The sequence below is a fragment of the Takifugu rubripes genome, chromosome 17 (genome assembly GCF_901000725.2).
Source record: "Takifugu rubripes chromosome 17, fTakRub1.2, whole genome shotgun sequence".
Lineage (NCBI taxonomy): Eukaryota > Metazoa > Chordata > Actinopteri > Tetraodontiformes > Tetraodontidae > Takifugu > Takifugu rubripes.
In genome coordinates this window covers 6,138,675-6,158,935 of record NC_042301.1, presented here as the reverse complement: position 1 = coordinate 6,158,935, position 20,261 = coordinate 6,138,675, and the positions used below count along the sequence as shown (strand labels likewise).

General features: G+C 44.9%; 1 protein-coding gene across 5 annotated transcripts in view; it reads right to left on the bottom strand.

Annotated features, from left to right (window-relative positions):
* LOC101064954 (ankyrin-2-like) overlaps positions 1-20,261 on the bottom strand; it is a 65,852-nt gene that overhangs the window by 13,496 nt on the left and 32,095 nt on the right. For all 5 annotated transcript variants that reach the window (XM_029850627.1, XM_029850623.1, XM_029850624.1 and 2 more), the window contains 5 exons: positions 19,976-20,053; positions 19,642-19,773; positions 19,352-19,492; positions 19,036-19,246; positions 18,264-18,342 (listed from right to left, as the gene is read on the bottom strand). In XM_029850627.1, the coding sequence (XP_029706487.1) occupies positions 18,264-18,342; positions 19,036-19,246; positions 19,352-19,492; positions 19,642-19,773; positions 19,976-20,053 (641 nt within the window). The remainder of the gene's footprint in view (positions 1-18,263; positions 18,343-19,035; positions 19,247-19,351; positions 19,493-19,641; positions 19,774-19,975; positions 20,054-20,261) is intronic.

The window sequence follows — 20,261 nt, the reverse complement described above, 5'->3', positions numbered from 1 at the left end:
GCTTGGCCTCAATATGTTCACAGAATGAATCTGGTGAATCTGGTCGGTTGTTGTCAGTTAGTTCTTCCAGACAAAATTCAGTATATTCAATGTCTGACAACGTTGACAGAGGTGACTCTGATCTACCTTCAGACAAGTGCAAGTAATAACTACAGCGTTGCTCATTGACAGGGTCCCGTGTTAGGACAGAGGAGAAATCGTGTTCCTCAACTGATGCAAGCGAAGCTGGAGAGGATGGCCGAATGTCGTCCATCGCGTCTTGAAGCAAGAATGACTCAGAAGACACAGATTCTGGGGACAGTGTCCTACTACCAAACAACCTATCCAGTTCAAAGTCTGACAGTACAGACTGAGGGGAATCTGGTCTGGCTTCTTCAAACAGGAATCCCAGACACACATCCATACCTTCCCAGTCAGAACATGCTGATTCTGGGGTAAATGAACGTTCATGTGACAAATGTCCATCACAGTCAACATGGCAAGACCCAAATTGAGGAATAGGGGAATCAGGCGAGAGGGCTCTATAGTCATTTTGTGACAATAATGACTCCGGAGACAGCGCACTGAACTGAATGGCCCAACCATCTTCGGTGGATACTGCGATGTCCTCATCTGATGCTGGGGGCATATGTGCTGTGTTCAAAAAAACACCCTCCCAGTCAGAATATGCGGATTCTGGAGTAAATGAACGTTCATGTGACAAATGTCCATCACAGTCAACATGGCCAGATCCAAATTGAGGAATGGGGGAATCAGGTGAGAGGGCTCTAAGTTCATTTTGTGACACTACTGACTCCGGAGAGAGTGCACGTAAATCAGTGGCCCAAACATCTTCAGTGGCTACTGCGAGGTCCTCATCTGATGATGGCGTCACATGTGTGGTGTTCAAAAGTGAACCTGCAAGGTTTTCTGATCTAATGCCTCGTACAACATCTGCATATGTAAGAGGTCTCACTGCTGTTATAACTGGGGACTCTAAATCAGATGCACATGTTCGCTTGGCCTCAATATGTTCACAGAATGAATCTGGTGAATCTGGTCGGTTGTTGTCAGTTAGTTCTTCCAGACAAAATTCAGTATATTCAATGTCTGACAACGTTGACAGAGGTGACTCTGATCTACCTTCAGACAAGTGCAAGTAATAACTACAGTGTTGCTCATTGACAGGGTCCCGTATTAGGACAGAGGAGAAATCGTGTTCCTCAACTGATGCAAGCGAAGCTGGAGAGGATGGCCGGATGGCGTCCATCGCGTCTTGAAGCAAGAATGACTCAGAAGACACAGATTCTGGGGACAGTGTCCTACTACCAAACAACCTATCCAGTTCAAAGTCTGACAGTACAGACTGAGGGGAATCTGGTCTGGCTTCTTCAAACAGGAATCCCAGACACACATCCATACCTTCCCAGTCAGAACATGCTGATTCTGGGGTAAATGAACGTTCATGTGACAAATGTCCATCACAGTCAACATGGCTAGATCCAAATTGAGGAATAGGGGAATCAGGCGAGAGGGCTCTATAGTCATTTTGTGACAAAAATGACTCCGGAGACAGCGCACTGAACTGAATGGCCCAACCATCTTCGGTGGATACTGCGATGTCCTCATCTGATGCTGGGGGCATATGTGTTGTGTTCAAAAAAACACCCTCCCAGTCAGAACATGCGGATTCTGGAGTAAATGAACGTTCATGTGACAAATGTCCATCACAGTCAACATGGCCAGATCCAAATTGAGGAATGGGGGAATCAGGTGAGAGGGCTCTAAGTTCATTTTGTGACACTACTGACTCCGGAGAGAGTGCACGTAAATCAGTGGCCCAAACATCTTCAGTGGCTACTGCGAGGTCCTCATCTGATGATGGCGTCACATGTGTGGTGTTCAAAAGTGAACCTGCAAGGTTTTCTGATCTAATGCCTCGTACAACATCTGCATATGTAAGAGGTCTCACTGCTGTTATAACTGGGGACTCTAAATCAGATGCACATGTTCGCTTGGCCTCAATATGTTCACAGAATGAATCTGGTGAATCTGGTCGGTTGTTGTCAGTTAGTTCTTCCAGACAAAATTCAGTATATTCAATGTCTGACAACGTTGACAGAGGTGACTCTGATCTACCTTCAGACAAGTGCAAGTAATAACTACAGCGTTGCTCATTGACAGGATCCCGTGTTAGGACAGAGGAGAAATCGTGTTCCTCAACTGATGCAAGCGAAGCTGGAGAGGATGGCCGAATGTCGTCCATCGCGTCTTGAAGCAAGAATGACTCAGAAGACACAGATTCTGGGGACAGTGTCCTACTACCAAACAACCTATCCAGTTCAAAGTCTGACAGTACAGACTGAGGGGAATCTGGTCTGGCTTCTTCAAACAGGAATCCCAGACACACATCCATACCTTCCCAGTCAGAACATGCTGATTCTGGGGTAAATGAACGTTCATGTGACAAATGTCCATCACAGTCAACATGGCAAGACCCAAATTGAGGAATAGGGGAATCAGGCGAGAGGGCTCTATAGTCATTTTGTGACAATAATGACTCCGGAGACAGCGCACTGAACTGAATGGCCCAACCATCTTCGGTGGATACTGCGATGTCCTCATCTGATGCTGGGGGCATATGTGCTGTGTTCAAAAAAAACACCCTCCCAGTCAGAACATGCGGATTCTGGAGTAAATGAACGTTCATGTGACAAATGTCCATCACAGTCAACATGGCCAGATCCAAATTGAGGAATGGGGGAATCAGGCGAGAGGACTCTAAGTTCATTTTGTGACACTACTGACTCCGGAGAGAGTGCACGTAAATCAGTGGCCCAAACATCTTCAGTGGCTACTGCGAGGTCCTCATCTGACGATGGCGTCACATGTGTGGTGTTCAAAAGTGAACCTGCAAGGTTTTCTGATCTAATGCCTCGTACAACATCTGCATATGTAAGAGGTCTCACTGCTGTTATAACTGGGGACTCTAAATCAGATGCACATGTTCGCTTGGCCTCAATATGTTCACAGAATGAATCTGGTGAATCTGGTCGGTTGTTGTCAGTTAGTTCTTCCAGACAAAATTCAGTATATTCAATGTCTGACAACGTTGACAGAGGTGACTCTGATCTACCTTCAGACAAGTGCAAGTAATAACTACAGTGTTGCTCATTGACAGGGTCACGTGTTAGGACAGAGGAGAAATCGTGTTCCTCAACTGATGCAACTGAAGCTGGAGAGGATGGCCGGATGGCGTCCATCGCGTCTTGAAGCAAGAATGACTCAGAAGACACAGATTCTGGGGACAGTGTCCTACTACCAAACAACCTATCCAGTTCAAAGTCTGACAGTACAGACTGAGGGGAATCTGGTCTGGCTTCTTCAAACAGGAATCCCAGACACACATCCATACCTTCCCAGTCAGAACATGCTGATTCTGGGGTAAATGAACGTTCATGTGACAAATGTCCATCACAGTCAACATGGCAAGATCCAAATTGAGGAATAGGGGAATCAGGCGAGAGGGCTCTATAGTCATTTTGTGACAATAATGACTCCGGAGACAGCGCACTGAACTGAATGGCCCAACCATCTTCGGTGGATACTGCGATGTCCTCATCTGATGCTGGGGGCATATGTGTTGTGTTCAAAAAAACACCCTCCCAGTCAGAACATGCGGATTCTGGAGTAAATGAACGTTCATGTGACAAATGTCCATCACAGTCAACATGGCCAGATCCAAATTGAGGAATGGGGGAATCAGGTGAGAGGGCTCTAAGTTCATTTTGTGACACTACTGACTCCGGAGAGAGTGCACGTAAATCAGTGGCCCAAACATCTTCAGTGGCTACTGCGAGGTCCTCATCTGATGATGGCGTCACATGTGTGGTGTTCAAAAGTGAACCTGCAAGGTTTTCTGATCTAATGCCTCGTACAACATCTGCATATGTAAGAGGTCTCACTGCTGTTATAACTGGGGACTTTAAATCAGATGCACATGTTCGCTTGGCCTCAATATGTTCACAGAATGAATCTGGTGAATCTGGTCGGTTGTTGTCAGTTAGTTCTTCCAGACAAAATTCAGTATATTCAATGTCTGACAACGTTGACAGAGGTGACTCTGATCTACCTTCAGACAAGTGCAAGTAATAACTACAGTGTTGCTCACTGACAGGGTCACGTGTTAGGACAGAGGAGAAATCGTGTTCCTCAACTGATGCAACTGAAGCTGGAGAGGATGGCCGGATGGCGTCCATCGCGTCTTGAAGCAAGAATGACTCAGAAGACACAGATTCTGGGGACAGTGTCCTACTACCAAACAACCTATCCAGTTCAAAGTCTGACAGTACAGACTGAGGGGAATCTGGTCTGGCTTCTTCAAACAGGAATCCCAGACACACATCCATACCTTCCCAGTCACAACATGCTGATTCTGGGGTAAATGAACGTTCATGTGACAAATGTCCATCACAGTCAACATGGCAAGATCCAAATTGAGGAATAGGGGAATCAGGCGAGAGGGCTCTATAGTCATTTTGTGACAATAATGACTCCGGAGACAGCGCACTGAACTGAATGGCCCAACCATCTTCGGTGGATACTGCGATGTCCTCATCTGATGCTGGGGGCATATGTGTTGTGTTCAAAAAAACACCCTCCCAGTCAGAACATGCGGATTCTGGAGTAAATGAACGTTCATGTGACAAATGTCCATCACAGTCAACATGGCCAGATCCAAATTGAGGAATGGGGGAATCAGGCGAGAGGGCTCTAAGTTCATTTTGTGACACTACTGACTCCGGAGAGAGTGCACGTAAATCAGTGGCCCAAACATCTTCAGTGGCTACTGCGAGGTCCTCATCTGATGATGGCGTCACATGTGTGGTGTTCAAAAGTGAACCTGCAAGGTTTTCTGATCTAATGCCTCGTACAACATCTGCATATGTAAGAGGTCTCACTGCTGTTATAACTGGGGACTCTAAATCAGATGCACATGTTCGCTTGGCCTCAATATGTTCACAGAATGAATCTGGTGAATCTGGTCGGTTGTTGTCAGTTAGTTCTTCCAGACAAAATTCAGTATATTCAATGTCTGACAACGTTGACAGAGGTGACTCTGATCTACCTTCAGACAAGTGCAAGTAATAACTACAGTGTTGCTCATTGACAGGGTCCCGTATTAGGACAGAGGAGAAATCGTGTTCCTCAACTGATGCAAGCGAAGCTGGAGAGGATGGCCGGATGGCGTCCATCGCGTCTTGAAGCAAGAATGACTCAGAAGACACAGATTCTGGGGACAGTGTCCTACTACCAAACAACCTATCCAGTTCAAAGTCTGACAGTACAGACTGAGGGGAATCTGGTCTGGCTTCTTCAAACAGGAATCCCAGACACACATCCATACCTTCCCAGTCAGAACATGCTGATTCTGGGGTAAATGAACGTTCATGTGACAAATGTCCATCACAGTCAACATGGCTAGATCCAAATTGAGGAATAGGGGAATCAGGCGAGAGGGCTCTATAGTCATTTTGTGACAAAAATGACTCCGGAGACAGCGCACTGAACTGAATGGCCCAACCATCTTCGGTGGATACTGCGATGTCCTCATCTGATGCTGGGGGCATATGTGTTGTGTTCAAAAAAACACCCTCCCAGTCAGAACATGCGGATTCTGGAGTAAATGAACGTTCATGTGACAAATGTCCATCACAGTCAACATGGCCAGATCCAAATTGAGGAATGGGGGAATCAGGTGAGAGGGCTCTAAGTTCATTTTGTGACACTACTGACTCCGGAGAGAGTGCACGTAAATCAGTGGCCCAAACATCTTCAGTGGCTACTGCGAGGTCCTCATCTGATGATGGCGTCACATGTGTGGTGTTCAAAAGTGAACCTGCAAGGTTTTCTGATCTAATGCCTCGTACAACATCTGCATATGTAAGAGGTCTCACTGCTGTTATAACTGGGGACTCTAAATCAGATGCACATGTTCGCTTGGCCTCAATATGTTCACAGAATGAATCTGGTGAATCTGGTCGGTTGTTGTCAGTTAGTTCTTCCAGACAAAATTCAGTATATTCAATGTCTGACAACGTTGACAGAGGTGACTCTGATCTACCTTCAGACAAGTGCAAGTAATAACTACAGCGTTGCTCATTGACAGGATCCCGTGTTAGGACAGAGGAGAAATCGTGTTCCTCAACTGATGCAAGCGAAGCTGGAGAGGATGGCCGAATGTCGTCCATCGCGTCTTGAAGCAAGAATGACTCAGAAGACACAGATTCTGGGGACAGTGTCCTACTACCAAACAACCTATCCAGTTCAAAGTCTGACAGTACAGACTGAGGGGAATCTGGTCTGGCTTCTTCAAACAGGAATCCCAGACACACATCCATACCTTCCCAGTCAGAACATGCTGATTCTGGGGTAAATGAACGTTCATGTGACAAATGTCCATCACAGTCAACATGGCAAGACCCAAATTGAGGAATAGGGGAATCAGGCGAGAGGGCTCTATAGTCATTTTGTGACAATAATGACTCCGGAGACAGCGCACTGAACTGAATGGCCCAACCATCTTCGGTGGATACTGCGATGTCCTCATCTGATGCTGGGGGCATATGTGCTGTGTTCAAAAAAACACCCTCCCAGTCAGAACATGCGGATTCTGGAGTAAATGAACGTTCATGTGACAAATGTCCATCACAGTCAACATGGCCAGATCCAAATTGAGGAATGGGGGAATCAGGCGAGAGGACTCTAAGTTCATTTTGTGACACTACTGACTCCGGAGAGAGTGCACGTAAATCAGTGGCCCAAACATCTTCAGTGGCTACTGCGAGGTCCTCATCTGACGATGGCGTCACATGTGTGGTGTTCAAAAGTGAACCTGCAAGGTTTTCTGATCTAATGCCTCGTACAACATCTGCATATGTAAGAGGTCTCACTGCTGTTATAACTGGGGACTCTAAATCAGATGCACATGTTCGCTTGGCCTCAATATGTTCACAGAATGAATCTGGTGAATCTGGTCGGTTGTTGTCAGTTAGTTCTTCCAGACAAAATTCAGTATATTCAATGTCTGACAACGTTGACAGAGGTGACTCTGATCTACCTTCAGACAAGTGCAAGTAATAACTACAGTGTTGCTCACTGACAGGGTCACGTGTTAGGACAGAGGAGAAATCGTGTTCCTCAACTGATGCAACTGAAGCTGGAGAGGATGGCCGGATGGCGTCCATCGCGTCTTGAAGCAAGAATGACTCAGAAGACACAGATTCTGGGGACAGTGTCCTACTACCAAACAACCTATCCAGTTCAAAGTCTGACAGTACAGACTGAGGGGAATCTGGTCTGGCTTCTTCAAACAGGAATCCCAGACACACATCCATACCTTCCCAGTCAGAACATGCTGATTCTGGGGTAAATGAACGTTCATGTGACAAATGTCCATCACAGTCAACATGGCAAGATCCAAATTGAGGAATAGGGGAATCAGGCGAGAGGGCTCTATAGTCATTTTGTGACAATAATGACTCCGGAGACAGCGCACTGAACTGAATGGCCCAACCATCTTCGGTGGATACTGCGATGTCCTCATCTGATGCTGGGGGCATATGTGTTGTGTTCAAAAAAACACCCTCCCAGTCAGAACATGCGGATTCTGGAGTAAATGAACGTTCATGTGACAAATGTCCATCACAGTCAACATGGCCAGATCCAAATTGAGGAATGGGGGAATCAGGTGAGAGGGCTCTAAGTTCATTTTGTGACACTACTGACTCCGGAGAGAGTGCACGTAAATCAGTGGCCCAAACATCTTCAGTGGCTACTGCGAGGTCCTCATCTGATGATGGCGTCACATGTGTGGTGTTCAAAAGTGAACCTGCAAGGTTTTCTGATCTAATGCCTCGTACAACATCTGCATATGTAAGAGGTCTCACTGCTGTTATAACTGGGGACTTTAAATCAGATGCACATGTTCGCTTGGCCTCAATATGTTCACAGAATGAATCTGGTGAATCTGGTCGGTTGTTGTCAGTTAGTTCTTCCAGACAAAATTCAGTATATTCAATGTCTGACAACGTTGACAGAGGTGACTCTGATCTACCTTCAGACAAGTGCAAGTAATAACTACAGTGTTGCTCACTGACAGGGTCACGTGTTAGGACAGAGGAGAAATCGTGTTCCTCAACTGATGCAACTGAAGCTGGAGAGGATGGCCGGATGGCGTCCATCGCGTCTTGAAGCAAGAATGACTCAGAAGACACAGATTCTGGGGACAGTGTCCTACTACCAAACAACCTATCCAGTTCAAAGTCTGACAGTACAGACTGAGGGGAATCTGGTCTGGCTTCTTCAAACAGGAATCCCAGACACACATCCATACCTTCCCAGTCACAACATGCTGATTCTGGGGTAAATGAACGTTCATGTGACAAATGTCCATCACAGTCAACATGGCAAGATCCAAATTGAGGAATAGGGGAATCAGGCGAGAGGGCTCTATAGTCATTTTGTGACAATAATGACTCCGGAGACAGCGCACTGAACTGAATGGCCCAACCATCTTCGGTGGATACTGCGATGTCCTCATCTGATGCTGGGGGCATATGTGTTGTGTTCAAAAAAACACCCTCCCAGTCAGAACATGCGGATTCTGGAGTAAATGAACGTTCATGTGACAAATGTCCATCACAGTCAACATGGCCAGATCCAAATTGAGGAATGGGGGAATCAGGCGAGAGGGCTCTAAGTTCATTTTGTGACACTACTGACTCCGGAGAGAGTGCACGTAAATCAGTGGCCCAAACATCTTCGGTGGATACTGCGATGTCCTCATCTGATGCTGGGGGCATATGTGTTGTGTTCAAAAAAACACCCTCCCAGTCAGAACATGCTGATTCTGGAGTAAATGAACGTTCATGTGACAAATGTCCATCACAGTCCACATGGCCCGATCCAAATTGAGGAATGGGGGAATCAGGCGAGAGGGCTCTAAGTTCATTTTGTGACACTACTGACTCCGGAGAGAGTGCACGTAAATCAGTGGCCCAAACATCTTCAGTGGCTACTGCGAGGTCCTCATCTGATGATGGCGTCACATGTGTGGTGTTCAAAAGTGAACCTGCAAGGTTTTCTGATCTAATGCCTCGTACAACATCTGCATATGTAAGAGGTCTCACTGCTGTTATAACTGGGGACTCTAAATCAGATGCACATGTTCGCTTGGCCTCAATATGTTCACAGAATGAATCTGGTGAATCTGGTCGGTTGTTGTCAGTTAGTTCTTCCAGACAAAATTCAGTATATTCAATGTCTGACAACGTTGACAGAGGTGACTCTGATCTACCTTCAGACAAGTGCAAGTAATAACTACAGTGTTGCTCATTGACAGGGTCACGTGTTAGGGCAGAGGAGAAATCGTGTTCCTCAACTGATGCAACTGAAGCTGGAGAGGATGGCCGGATGGCGTCCATCGCGTCTTGAAGCAAGAATGACTCAGAAGACACAGATTCTGGGGACAGTGTCCTACTACCAAACAACCTATCCAGTTCAAAGTCTGACAGTACAGACTGAGGGGAATCTGGTCTGGCTTCTTCAAACAGGAATCCCAGACACACATCCATACCTTCCCAGTCAGAACATGCTGATTCTGGGGTAAATGAACATTCATGTGACAAATGTCCATCACAGTCAACATGGCAAGACCCAAATTGAGGAATAGGGGAATCAGGCGAGAGGGCTCTATAGTCATTTTGTGACAATAATGACTCCGGAGAGAGTGCACGTAAATCAGTGGCCCAAACATCTTCAGTGGCTACTGCGAGGTCCTTACCTGACGATGGCGTCACATGTGTGGTGTTCAAAAGTGAACCTGCAAGGTTTTCTGATCTAATGCCTCGTACAACATCTGCATATGTAAGAGGTCTCACTGCTGTTATAACTGGGGACTCTAAATCAGATGCACATGTTCGCTTGGCCTCAATATGTTCACAGAATGAATCTGGTGAATCTGGTCGGTTGTTGTCAGTTAGTTCTTCCAGACAAAATTCAGTATATTCAATGTCTGACAACGTTGACAGAGGTGACTCTGATCTACCTTCAGACAAGTGCAAGTAATAACTACAGTGTTGCTCATTGACAGGGTCACGTGTTAGGACAGAGGAGAAATCGTGTTCCTCAACTGATGCAACTGAAGCTGGAGAGGATGGCCGGATGGCGTCCATCGCGTCTTGAAGCAAGAATGACTCAGAAGACACAGATTCTGGGGACAGTGTCCTACTACCAAACAACCTATCCAGTTCAAAGTCTGACAGTACAGACTGAGGGGAATCTGGTCTGGCTTCTTCAAACAGGAATCCCAGACACACATCCATACCTTCCCAGTCAGAACATGCTGATTCTGGGGTAAATGAACGTTCATGTGACAAATGTCCATCACAGTCAACATGGCAAGACCCAAATTGAGGAATAGGGGAATCAGGCGAGAGGGCTCTATAGTCATTTTGTGACAATAATGACTCCGGAGACAGCGCACTGAACTGAATGGCCCAACCATCTTCGGTGGATACTGCGATGTCCTCATCTGATGCTGGGGGCATATGTGTTGTGTTCAAAAAAACACCCTCCCAGTCAGAATATGCGGATTCTGGAGTAAATGAACGTTCATGTGACAAATGTCCATCACAGTCAACATGGCCAGATCCAAATTGAGGAATGGGGGAATCAGGTGAGAGGGCTCTAAGTTCATTTTGTGACACTACTGACTCCGGAGAGAGTGCACGTAAATCAGTGGCCCAAACATCTTCAGTGGCTACTGCGAGGTCCTCATCTGACGATGGCGTCACATGTGTGGTGTTCAAAAGTGAACCTGCAAGGTTTTCTGATCTAATGCCTCGTACAACATCTGCATATGTAAGAGGTCTCACTGCTGTTATAACTGGGGACTTTAAATCAGATGCACATGTTCGCTTGGCCTCAATATGTTCACAGAATGAATCTGGTGAATCTGGTCGGTTGTTGTCAGTTAGTTCTTCCAGACAAAATTCAGTATATTCAATGTCTGACAACGTTGACAGAGGTGACTCTGATCTACCTTCAGACAAGTGCAAGTAATAACTACAGTGTTGCTCATTGACAGGGTCACGTGTTAGGACAGAGGAGAAATCGTGTTCCTCAACTGATGCAACTGAAGCTGGAGAGGATGGCCGGATGGCGTCCATCGCGTCTTGAAGCAAGAATGACTCAGAAGACACAGATTCTGGGGACAGTGTCCTACTACCAAACAACCTATCCAGTTCAAAGTCTGACAGTACAGACTGAGGGGAATCTGGTCTGGCTTCTTCAAACAGGAATCCCAGACACACATCCATACCTTCCCAGTCAGAACATGCTGATTCTGGGGTAAATGAACGTTCATGTGACAAATGTCCATCACAGTCAACATGGCAAGACCCAAATTGAGGAATAGGGGAATCAGGCGAGAGGGCTCTATAGTCATTTTGTGACAATAATGACTCCGGAGAGAGTGCACGTAAATCAGTGGCCCAAACATCTTCAGTGGCTACTGCGAGGTCCTTACCTGACGATGGCGTCACATGTGTGGTGTTCAAAAGTGAACCTGAAAGGTTTTCTGATCTAATGCCTCGTACAACATCTGCATATGTAAGAGGTCTCACTGCTGTTATAACTGGGGACTCTAAATCAGATGCACATGTTCGCTTGGCCTCAATATGTTCACAGAATGAATCTGGTGAATCTGGTCGGTTGTTGTCAGTTAGTTCTTCCAGACAAAATTCAGTATATTCAATGTCTGACAACGTTGACAGAGGTGACTCTGATCTACCTTCAGACAAGTGCAAGTAATAACTACAGTGTTGCTCATTGACAGGGTCACGTGTTAGGACAGAGGAGAAATCGTGTTCCTCAACTGATGCAACTGAAGCTGGAGAGGATGGCCGGATGGCGTCCATCGCGTCTTGAAGCAAGAATGACTCAGAAGACACAGATTCTGGGGACAGTGTCCTACTACCAAACAACCTATCCAGTTCAAAGTCTGACAGTACAGACTGAGGGGAATCTGGTATGGCTTCTTCAAACAGGAATCCCAGACACACATCCATACCTTCCCAGTCAGAACATGCTGATTCTGGGGTAAATGAACGTTCATGTGACAAATGTCCATCACAGTCAACATGGCAAGACCCAAATTGAGGAATAGGGGAATCAGGCGAGAGGGCTCTATAGTCATTTTGTGACAATAATGACTCCGGAGACAGCGCACTGAACTGAATGGCCCAACCATCTTCGGTGGATACTGCGATGTCCTCATCTGATGCTGGGGGCATATGTGTTGTGTTCAAAAAAACACCCTCCCAGTCAGAATATGCGGATTCTGGAGTAAATGAACGTTCATGTGACAAATGTCCATCACAGTCAACATGGCCAGATCCAAATTGAGGAATGGGGGAATCAGGTGAGAGGGCTCTAAGTTCATTTTGTGACACTACTGACTCCGGAGAGAGTGCACGTAAATCAGTGGCCCAAACATCTTCAGTGGCTACTGCGAGGTCCTCATCTGACGATGGCGTCACATGTGTGGTGTTCAAAAGTGAACCTGCAAGGTTTTCTGATCTAATGCCTCGTACAACATCTGCATATGTAAGAGGTCTCACTGCTGTTATAACTGGGGACTTTAAATCAGATGCACATGTTCGCTTGGCCTCAATATGTTCACAGAATGAATCTGGTGAATCTGGTCGGTTGTTGTCAGTTAGTTCTTCCAGACAAAATTCAGTATATTCAATGTCTGACAACGTTGACAGAGGTGACTCTGATCTACCTTCAGACAAGTGCAAGTAATAACTACAGTGTTGCTCACTGACAGGGTCACGTGTTAGGACAGAGGAGAAATCGTGTTCCTCAACTGATGCAACTGAAGCTGGAGAGGATGGCCGGATGGCGTCCATCGCGTCTTGAAGCAAGAATGACTCAGAAGACACAGATTCTGGGGACAGTGTCCTACTACCAAACAACCTATCCAGTTCAAAGTCTGACAGTACAGACTGAGGGGAATCTGGTCTGGCTTCTTCAAACAGGAATCCCAGACACACATCCATACCTTCCCAGTCAGAACATGCTGATTCTGGGGTAAATGAACGTTCATGTGACAAATGTCCATCACAGTCAACATGGCAAGATCCAAATTGAGGAATAGGGGAATCAGGCGAGAGGGCTCTATAGTCATTTTGTGACAATAATGACTCCGGAGACAGCGCACTGAACTGAATGGCCCAACCATCTTCGGTGGATACTGCGATGTCCTCATCTGATGCTGGGGGCATATGTGTTGTGTTCAAAAAAACACCCTCCCAGTCAGAACATGCGGATTCTGGAGTAAATGAACGTTCATGTGACAAATGTCCATCACAGTCAACATGGCCAGATCCAAATTGAGGAATGGGGGAATCAGTTGAGAGGGCTCTAAGTTCATTTTGTGACACTACTGACTCCGGAGAGAGTGCACGTAAATCAGTGGCCCAAACATCTTCAGTGGCTACTGCGAGGTCCTCATCTGATGATGGCGTCACATGTGTGGTGTTCAAAAGTGAACCTGCAAGGTTTTCTGATCTAATGCCTCGTACAACATCTGCATATGTAAGAGGTCTCACTGCTGTTATAACTGGGGACTCTAAATCAGATGCACATGTTCGCTTGGCCTCAATATGTTCACAGAATGAATCTGGTGAATCTGGTCGGTTGTTGTCAGTTAGTTCTTCCAGACAAAATTCAGTATATTCAATGTCTGACAACGTTGACAGAGGTGACTCTGATCTACCTTCAGACAAGTGCAAGTAATAACTACAGTGTTGCTCACTGACAGGGTCACGTGTTAGGACAGAGGAGAAATCGTGTTCCTCAACTGATGCAACTGAAGCTGGAGAGGATGGCCGGATGGCGTCCATCGCGTCTTGAAGCAAGAATGACTCAGAAGACACAGATTCTGGGGACAGTGTCCTACTACCAAACAACCTATCCAGTTCAAAGTCTGACAGTACAGACTGAGGGGAATCTGGTCTGGCTTCTTCAAACAGGAATCCCAGACACACATCCATACCTTCCCAGTCAGAACATGCTGATTCTGGGGTAAATGAACGTTCATGTGACAAATGTCCATCACAGTCAACATGGCAAGATCCAAATTGAGGAATAGGGGAATCAGGCGAGAGGGCTCTATAGTCATTTTGTGACAATAATGACTCCGGAGACAGCGCACTGAACTGAATGGCCCAACCATCTTCGGTGGATACTGCGATGTCCTCATCTGATGCTGGGGGCATATGTGTTGTGTTCAAAAAAACACCCTCCCAGTCAGAACATGCGGATTCTGGAGTAAATGAACGTTCATGTGACAAATGTCCATCACAGTCAACATGGCCAGATCCAAATTGAGGAATGGGGGAATCAGTTGAGAGGGCTCTAAGTTCATTTTGTGACACTACTGACTCCGGAGAGAGTGCACGTAAATCAGTGGCCCAAACATCTTCAGTGGCTACTGCGAGGTCCTCATCTGATGATGGCATCACATGTGTGGTGTTCAAAAGTGAACCTGCAAGGTTTTCTGATCTAATGCCTCGTACAACATCTGCATATGTAAGAGGTCTCACTGCTGTTATAACTGGGGACTCTAAATCAGATGCACATGTTCGCTTGGCCTCAATATGTTCACAGAATGAATCTGGTGAATCTGGTCGGTTGTTGTCAGTTAGTTCTTCCAGACAAAATTCAGTATATTCAATGTCTGACAACGTTGACAGAGGTGACTCTGATCTACCTTCAGACAAGTGCAAGTAATAACTACAGTGTTGCTCATTGACAGGGTCCCGTGTTAGGACAGAGGAGAAATCGTGTTCCTCAACTGATGCAAGCGAAGCTGGAGAGGATGGCCGGATGGCGTCCATCGCGTCTTGAAGCAAGAATGACTCAGAAGACACAGATTCTGGGGACAGTGTCCTACTACCAAACAACCTATCCAGTTCAAAGTCTGACAGTACAGACTGAGGGGAATCTGGTCTGGCTTCTTCAAACAGGAATCCCAGACACACATCCATACCTTCCCAGTCAGAACATGCTGATTCTGGGGTAAATGAACGTTCATGTGACAAATGTCCATCACAGTCAACATGGCCAGATCCAAATTGAGGAATAGGGGAATCAGGCGAGAGGGCTCTATAGTCATTTTGTGACACTACTGACTCCGGAGAGAGTGCACGTAAATCAGTGGCCCAAACATCTTCAGTGGCTACTGCGAGGTCCTCATCTGACGATGGCGTCACATGTGTGGTGTTCAAAAGTGAACCTGCAAGGTTTTCTGATCTAATGCCTCGTACAACATCTGCATATGTAAGAGGTCTAACTGCTGTTATAACTGGGGACTTTAAATCAGATGCACATGTTCGCTTGGCCTCAATATGTTCACAGAATGAATCTGGTGAATCTGGTCGGTTGTTGTCAGTTAGTTCTTCCAGACAAAATTCAGTATATTCAATGTCTGACAACGTTGACAGAGGTGACTCTGATCTACCTTCAGACAAGTGCAAGTAATAACTACAGTGTTGCTCATTGACAGGGTCACGTGTTAGGACAGAGGAGAAATCGTGTTCCTCAACTGATGCAAGCGAAGCTGGAGAGGATGGCCGGATGGCGTCCATCGCGTCTTGAAGCAAGAATGACTCAGAAGACACAGATTCTGGGGACAGTGTCCTACTACCAAACAACCTATCCAGTTCAAAGTCTGACAGTACAGACTGAGGGGAATCTGGTCTGGCTTCTTCAAACAGGAATCCCAGACACACATCCATACCTTCCCAGTCAGAACATGCTGATTCTGGGGTAAATGAACGTTCATGTGACAAATGTCCATCACAGTCAACATGGCCAGATCCAAATTGAGGAATGGGGGAATCAGGCGAGAGGGCTCTAAGTTCATTTCGTGACACTACTGACTCCGGAGAGAGTGCACGTAAATCAGTGGCCCAAACATCTTCAGTGGCTACTGCGAGGTCCTCATCTGATGATGGCGTCACACGTGTGGTGTTCAAAAGTGAACCTGCAAGGTTTTCTGATCTAATGCCTCGGACAACATCTGCATGTGTAAAAGGTCTCACTGCCATTGGCACTGCAGATTCTAAAACAGCTACAGTTGCTTGTCTAACCCTATCAAATTGCTGTAACTGTACCTCTGATGTTTCGTCTGTTCGGTTAAAACCACTTTCACTCCTAATTGGTTTGAAATTTCTTGTACCATTCAAAATCACTGAGTCATTTTGATCACTGATAGGTTTCACGTCATTTGAAAAATTTAAGGTGTAACACGGCCTTTTAATGAAGTCGAATTGTTTTGGTCCAATGAGTTTATTAGGGGGGTTGTGTTCGCAGTCCACCTTCAGGGATTTTTCCAGAGATTCGTGATCAAAAGACAAATCGCTTTTACACGAATCTGTAATCTGAAAGAAATTCCGTGAATTAATATTTTTTCTGGTGTTTTCTTCCTTTATGTCATGAATTGATGACACTGGTAATAATGTTTGAGGACATGGTGATAATTTTGAAAGCCAGTAATCAACAAAAGATTGAGGACTGTCCTCCTCTCGAGTTGATGATTGTGGACTGATTTGAGATGGTATTTCAGTTAAAGAAATTGTGCTTTCCATTTTGACATCTATTTGTGGAAAATCATTTGTCGCAGAACGTTTCTCTTTGCCATAATTGGCGTTGTATGGATGTGGCACTAGCATTGCGTGTTGATTTTCTCCTGAATACATTAAATAATAATCACAGTATTGACTCATTAGTTTGGCACGAATAGGTTCTGAGAGTAAGAGTTCAATAAATGAAAAACTGCACTGAGACGACTGGGATATTGGTGAGAATGGCCGGTTCATGCTTTCTGATGACTTGCATGAATTAATATTTGGAACTGCATCTGAGGAGCACATTCCCTCCTCTAAAGAACTACTCAGGAAAAAAGATTCTGATGGCTCATTTAAACGTAACCCTTCTTTTGATTGAAGATAAGGAACTGTAGGCTGGAAATAGACTGGAGTTTGAACATCAGGGAGAGATGAACTTATATTTTCAGCAAAATCTTTACAAAATTCTGGTGAACTGTGCTGATCAAAACCTGGAGAGGGGCCCTGTCTCTCATCCCATATACTGGAAAAGTGTGGTTGGAATCGTTTTTCTGCCTGCGGAGAGTCGGGTGACATTGCCCTATAATCATTAATTGACATCACAGATTCAGGGGAGGATACTCTATGTATTGGATCATTGAAGTTCCAAGATGAAAATGAGTTGAACTGATTCTCAGATTCCCAGGAGTCAGGTGTCAAAGGACATTGTTCATCATTGTCATCTGATTGTTGGGTCATGTCAGTATGTAAATGCTGTAAAGGGATAAACGTACAGGATTCCATTTTAGATATTAAACACTTTGCATTATCTATCACATTCTTATTGTCAGTATTAACACAGCCAGAACCACCACCGCTGGTTGACGTACTATGTGATAGAATGTTCACCGATGCATTCAAATTAAATGATCTAACCATGCTGTGCTCAGCTGAAGGAAGAAGAGGTTCAAAAGAACCAGCATTGTTGTCAATAAAGGGTATATTTTCAATATACACATTATTGAGTATTTGTTTTGTGTTTTCTTCTTTAGTTGACTTGCAAGGTATGAAGCCCATCTCCATGGATGAAACCAGTGGGGTCTTTTCCTGAACATGATGTACTTCAAAGTTTTGAAGTGTAGATGACCCTTGACAGAATGTGCTTTTTTGAGCAACATCTGTGTCATCTTCAGTCACAGGCAGCGATGCTTGGAGATCCGCTGATGGCCACACTAATAAGTCTGAGTGTCTTTCGACCGTGATTTCATCTGAATTTCTAAGTTGTGCCATACTGTTGAACTCGTCACAAAGTTCACTGAAGTCAGCCTCTGCGTGGTCTGATTCTAATAGGCTCAGACCAAAGTCTCTGATAGCTACAGATGATAAAGTCTTCTGAATTTCACAGCACTGCTCATCTTCAAAACCACATTGCTTTAATTTTAGGATTTGCCCGCAGTCAACATTGATTTGGCAGAGAGTGTTGCCTTGGAAAGGTCTGATGAAACGAACACTGCAACAGCGTTGCTGATCTTTCACTTTGGGGTCACACATGTGACTTGTCTGGCCCACCATGGCTGCTTCTTTTGAAGTAAGTAGCGTACTTACTCTGTCATCTGAAATGTTGAAAGCTGTAAGTTCTCGTGAAACTACATCTTCTGGAGTCCACTGATTTGGGTTTAATTCACTGTAAGGAAAAGAATGTCCAGTCACAAAATGACTCTGCGATATGCCAAAGTCCAAATTTTACAAAATTAAATAGCAAATCCAGAAAAGTCACATTGAGAAAAATAATCTGCAAACATTGTATTCTGCTTGTATAGTGTACGGCTTGTACATCAGAGCTTGAATCTGTAACGTACCACAGCAGCCTCCAACCCAGTCCTGCAATATCCAGCCAGGTTTTCTGTCCCACCAGGTACACACCTGCTCTTACCTGGAATCCCAGTTTCCTCTATTGTCATTTTCTCTCGTCCTCACATTTTCATGCTCTTGCGAAATATTGTCATTCACTGCACAGGTTGCTGTTCCAATTCTAAGTTCACAAGCTGCCAGGTATTCACCAAGTTACCTAGACATGTATTTACTCATTTAATGTCTGCATCAATGTGATTCATCTTAACTTGGGACAGCTAGGTATTCCACAATGCATTTTAATTCAGTGAGTGACAGCAAGTTAATGGTGGAAAGTACGCACTTCGAAGTACGGACATCTATGTTTTGAGAAAGGGCATGCGATGGGGGTTGCCACCTGGTAGGACAAAAAACCGACTGCTGGCCTCGTAGGACCATTATGGGTACTGTGAGATGTTAAATATTATGCAATAGATTTGTTTTGCAAAATAGAATGATGGTAATTATATTTGATTAAGGAATTTACTGAGGTATCTCCAGTTCATCCAACAGGTCTCCGTGCACACTCCCTGAGTGAGAGTGACCAGCAGGTTCTGCCCAAGAAGGAATGTCCAATAGGGAAGCAACTGAAAGATCCTCTTCGGAAACAGCAGGAGGTGGTCTCCGGTCTGACTCCACCAGTCTCACAACTCTCGGGCTTTCTACATCCTCTTGCACTGAAGACAGAGCTACTGACACTGAAATACATACACAAATGGGGCCCGATACATTGATTCTGTGTGTGGAGTCATTCTAACAGGTGTTTCAAAGCTTTATTGTTGAGTTTGAGGATAGATAACTACCTTCACTGTGGTCCAGTGTCTTCTCTATTTCTGCATAAGTCCTAGATGTTTGCTCTTGGACTGATTTATTCATCTGGGTTTCAATAAGATGGACGATGTCCATGCGATTTATCTTTGTTAGGGTCTTAATCAGACAGTCCTCTGTGAAAGGAATTAAAGATTAGTAAAATAAAGATTAGACAGCAAATAAAATGCAAAGCAAACACAAGGTTGTGCTGAACAAACAGCAAAGATGGTGCTATATATGACATGAGATCTTGTAGCCTTTTGCTAATAAAACTATTGTGTACCTGTGGCATGCTTGCCTTCCCTTTCAACCCAGCGCTGCAGCAAGGCATGGCTCTGTTCTTGCAACGAATTAGGATTACTTGTTCGGACTGACTGAATTTCATTTTCACTGAATTCCAGTTCTTTGGCCAGCTCTGTCATGAACGATGAAAATAAAGTGATCAAAGTTCAGTTAATTGAAGGGGTGACATAGTTAAGATGGTATGGCATTGGCTTTGGTCTCGGGCACATCACTTCATATTAAACAGTACACCACCCTACTCAAAGTCTGTGTTATGCTAACAGATGTATGCTAATCAATTTGCACTTCATACACTTATATATTTCAGAGCTTACCAGTCCAGCTGAAGCCGAGGAGATCCGCAATGATTGCTAAAGTCTCTTCCTTCCTGTCAGCATCATCCTCCCAATCCACTAAAACAATGCCATCAGTGCATTAAATTGTGTTGTTATCCAATCCACAGTTACATGTATAAAACTACATTGATGCTATTTAATATATCTAAAATCATTATATATTTAAAATTCATACAGAAGCTGTCTCATGTTTCATTTGGGAACAATTATATTCACTCTGTGCTCTTACAGTAGTTATAAGTTATATATCTGCAATAAATGCAGA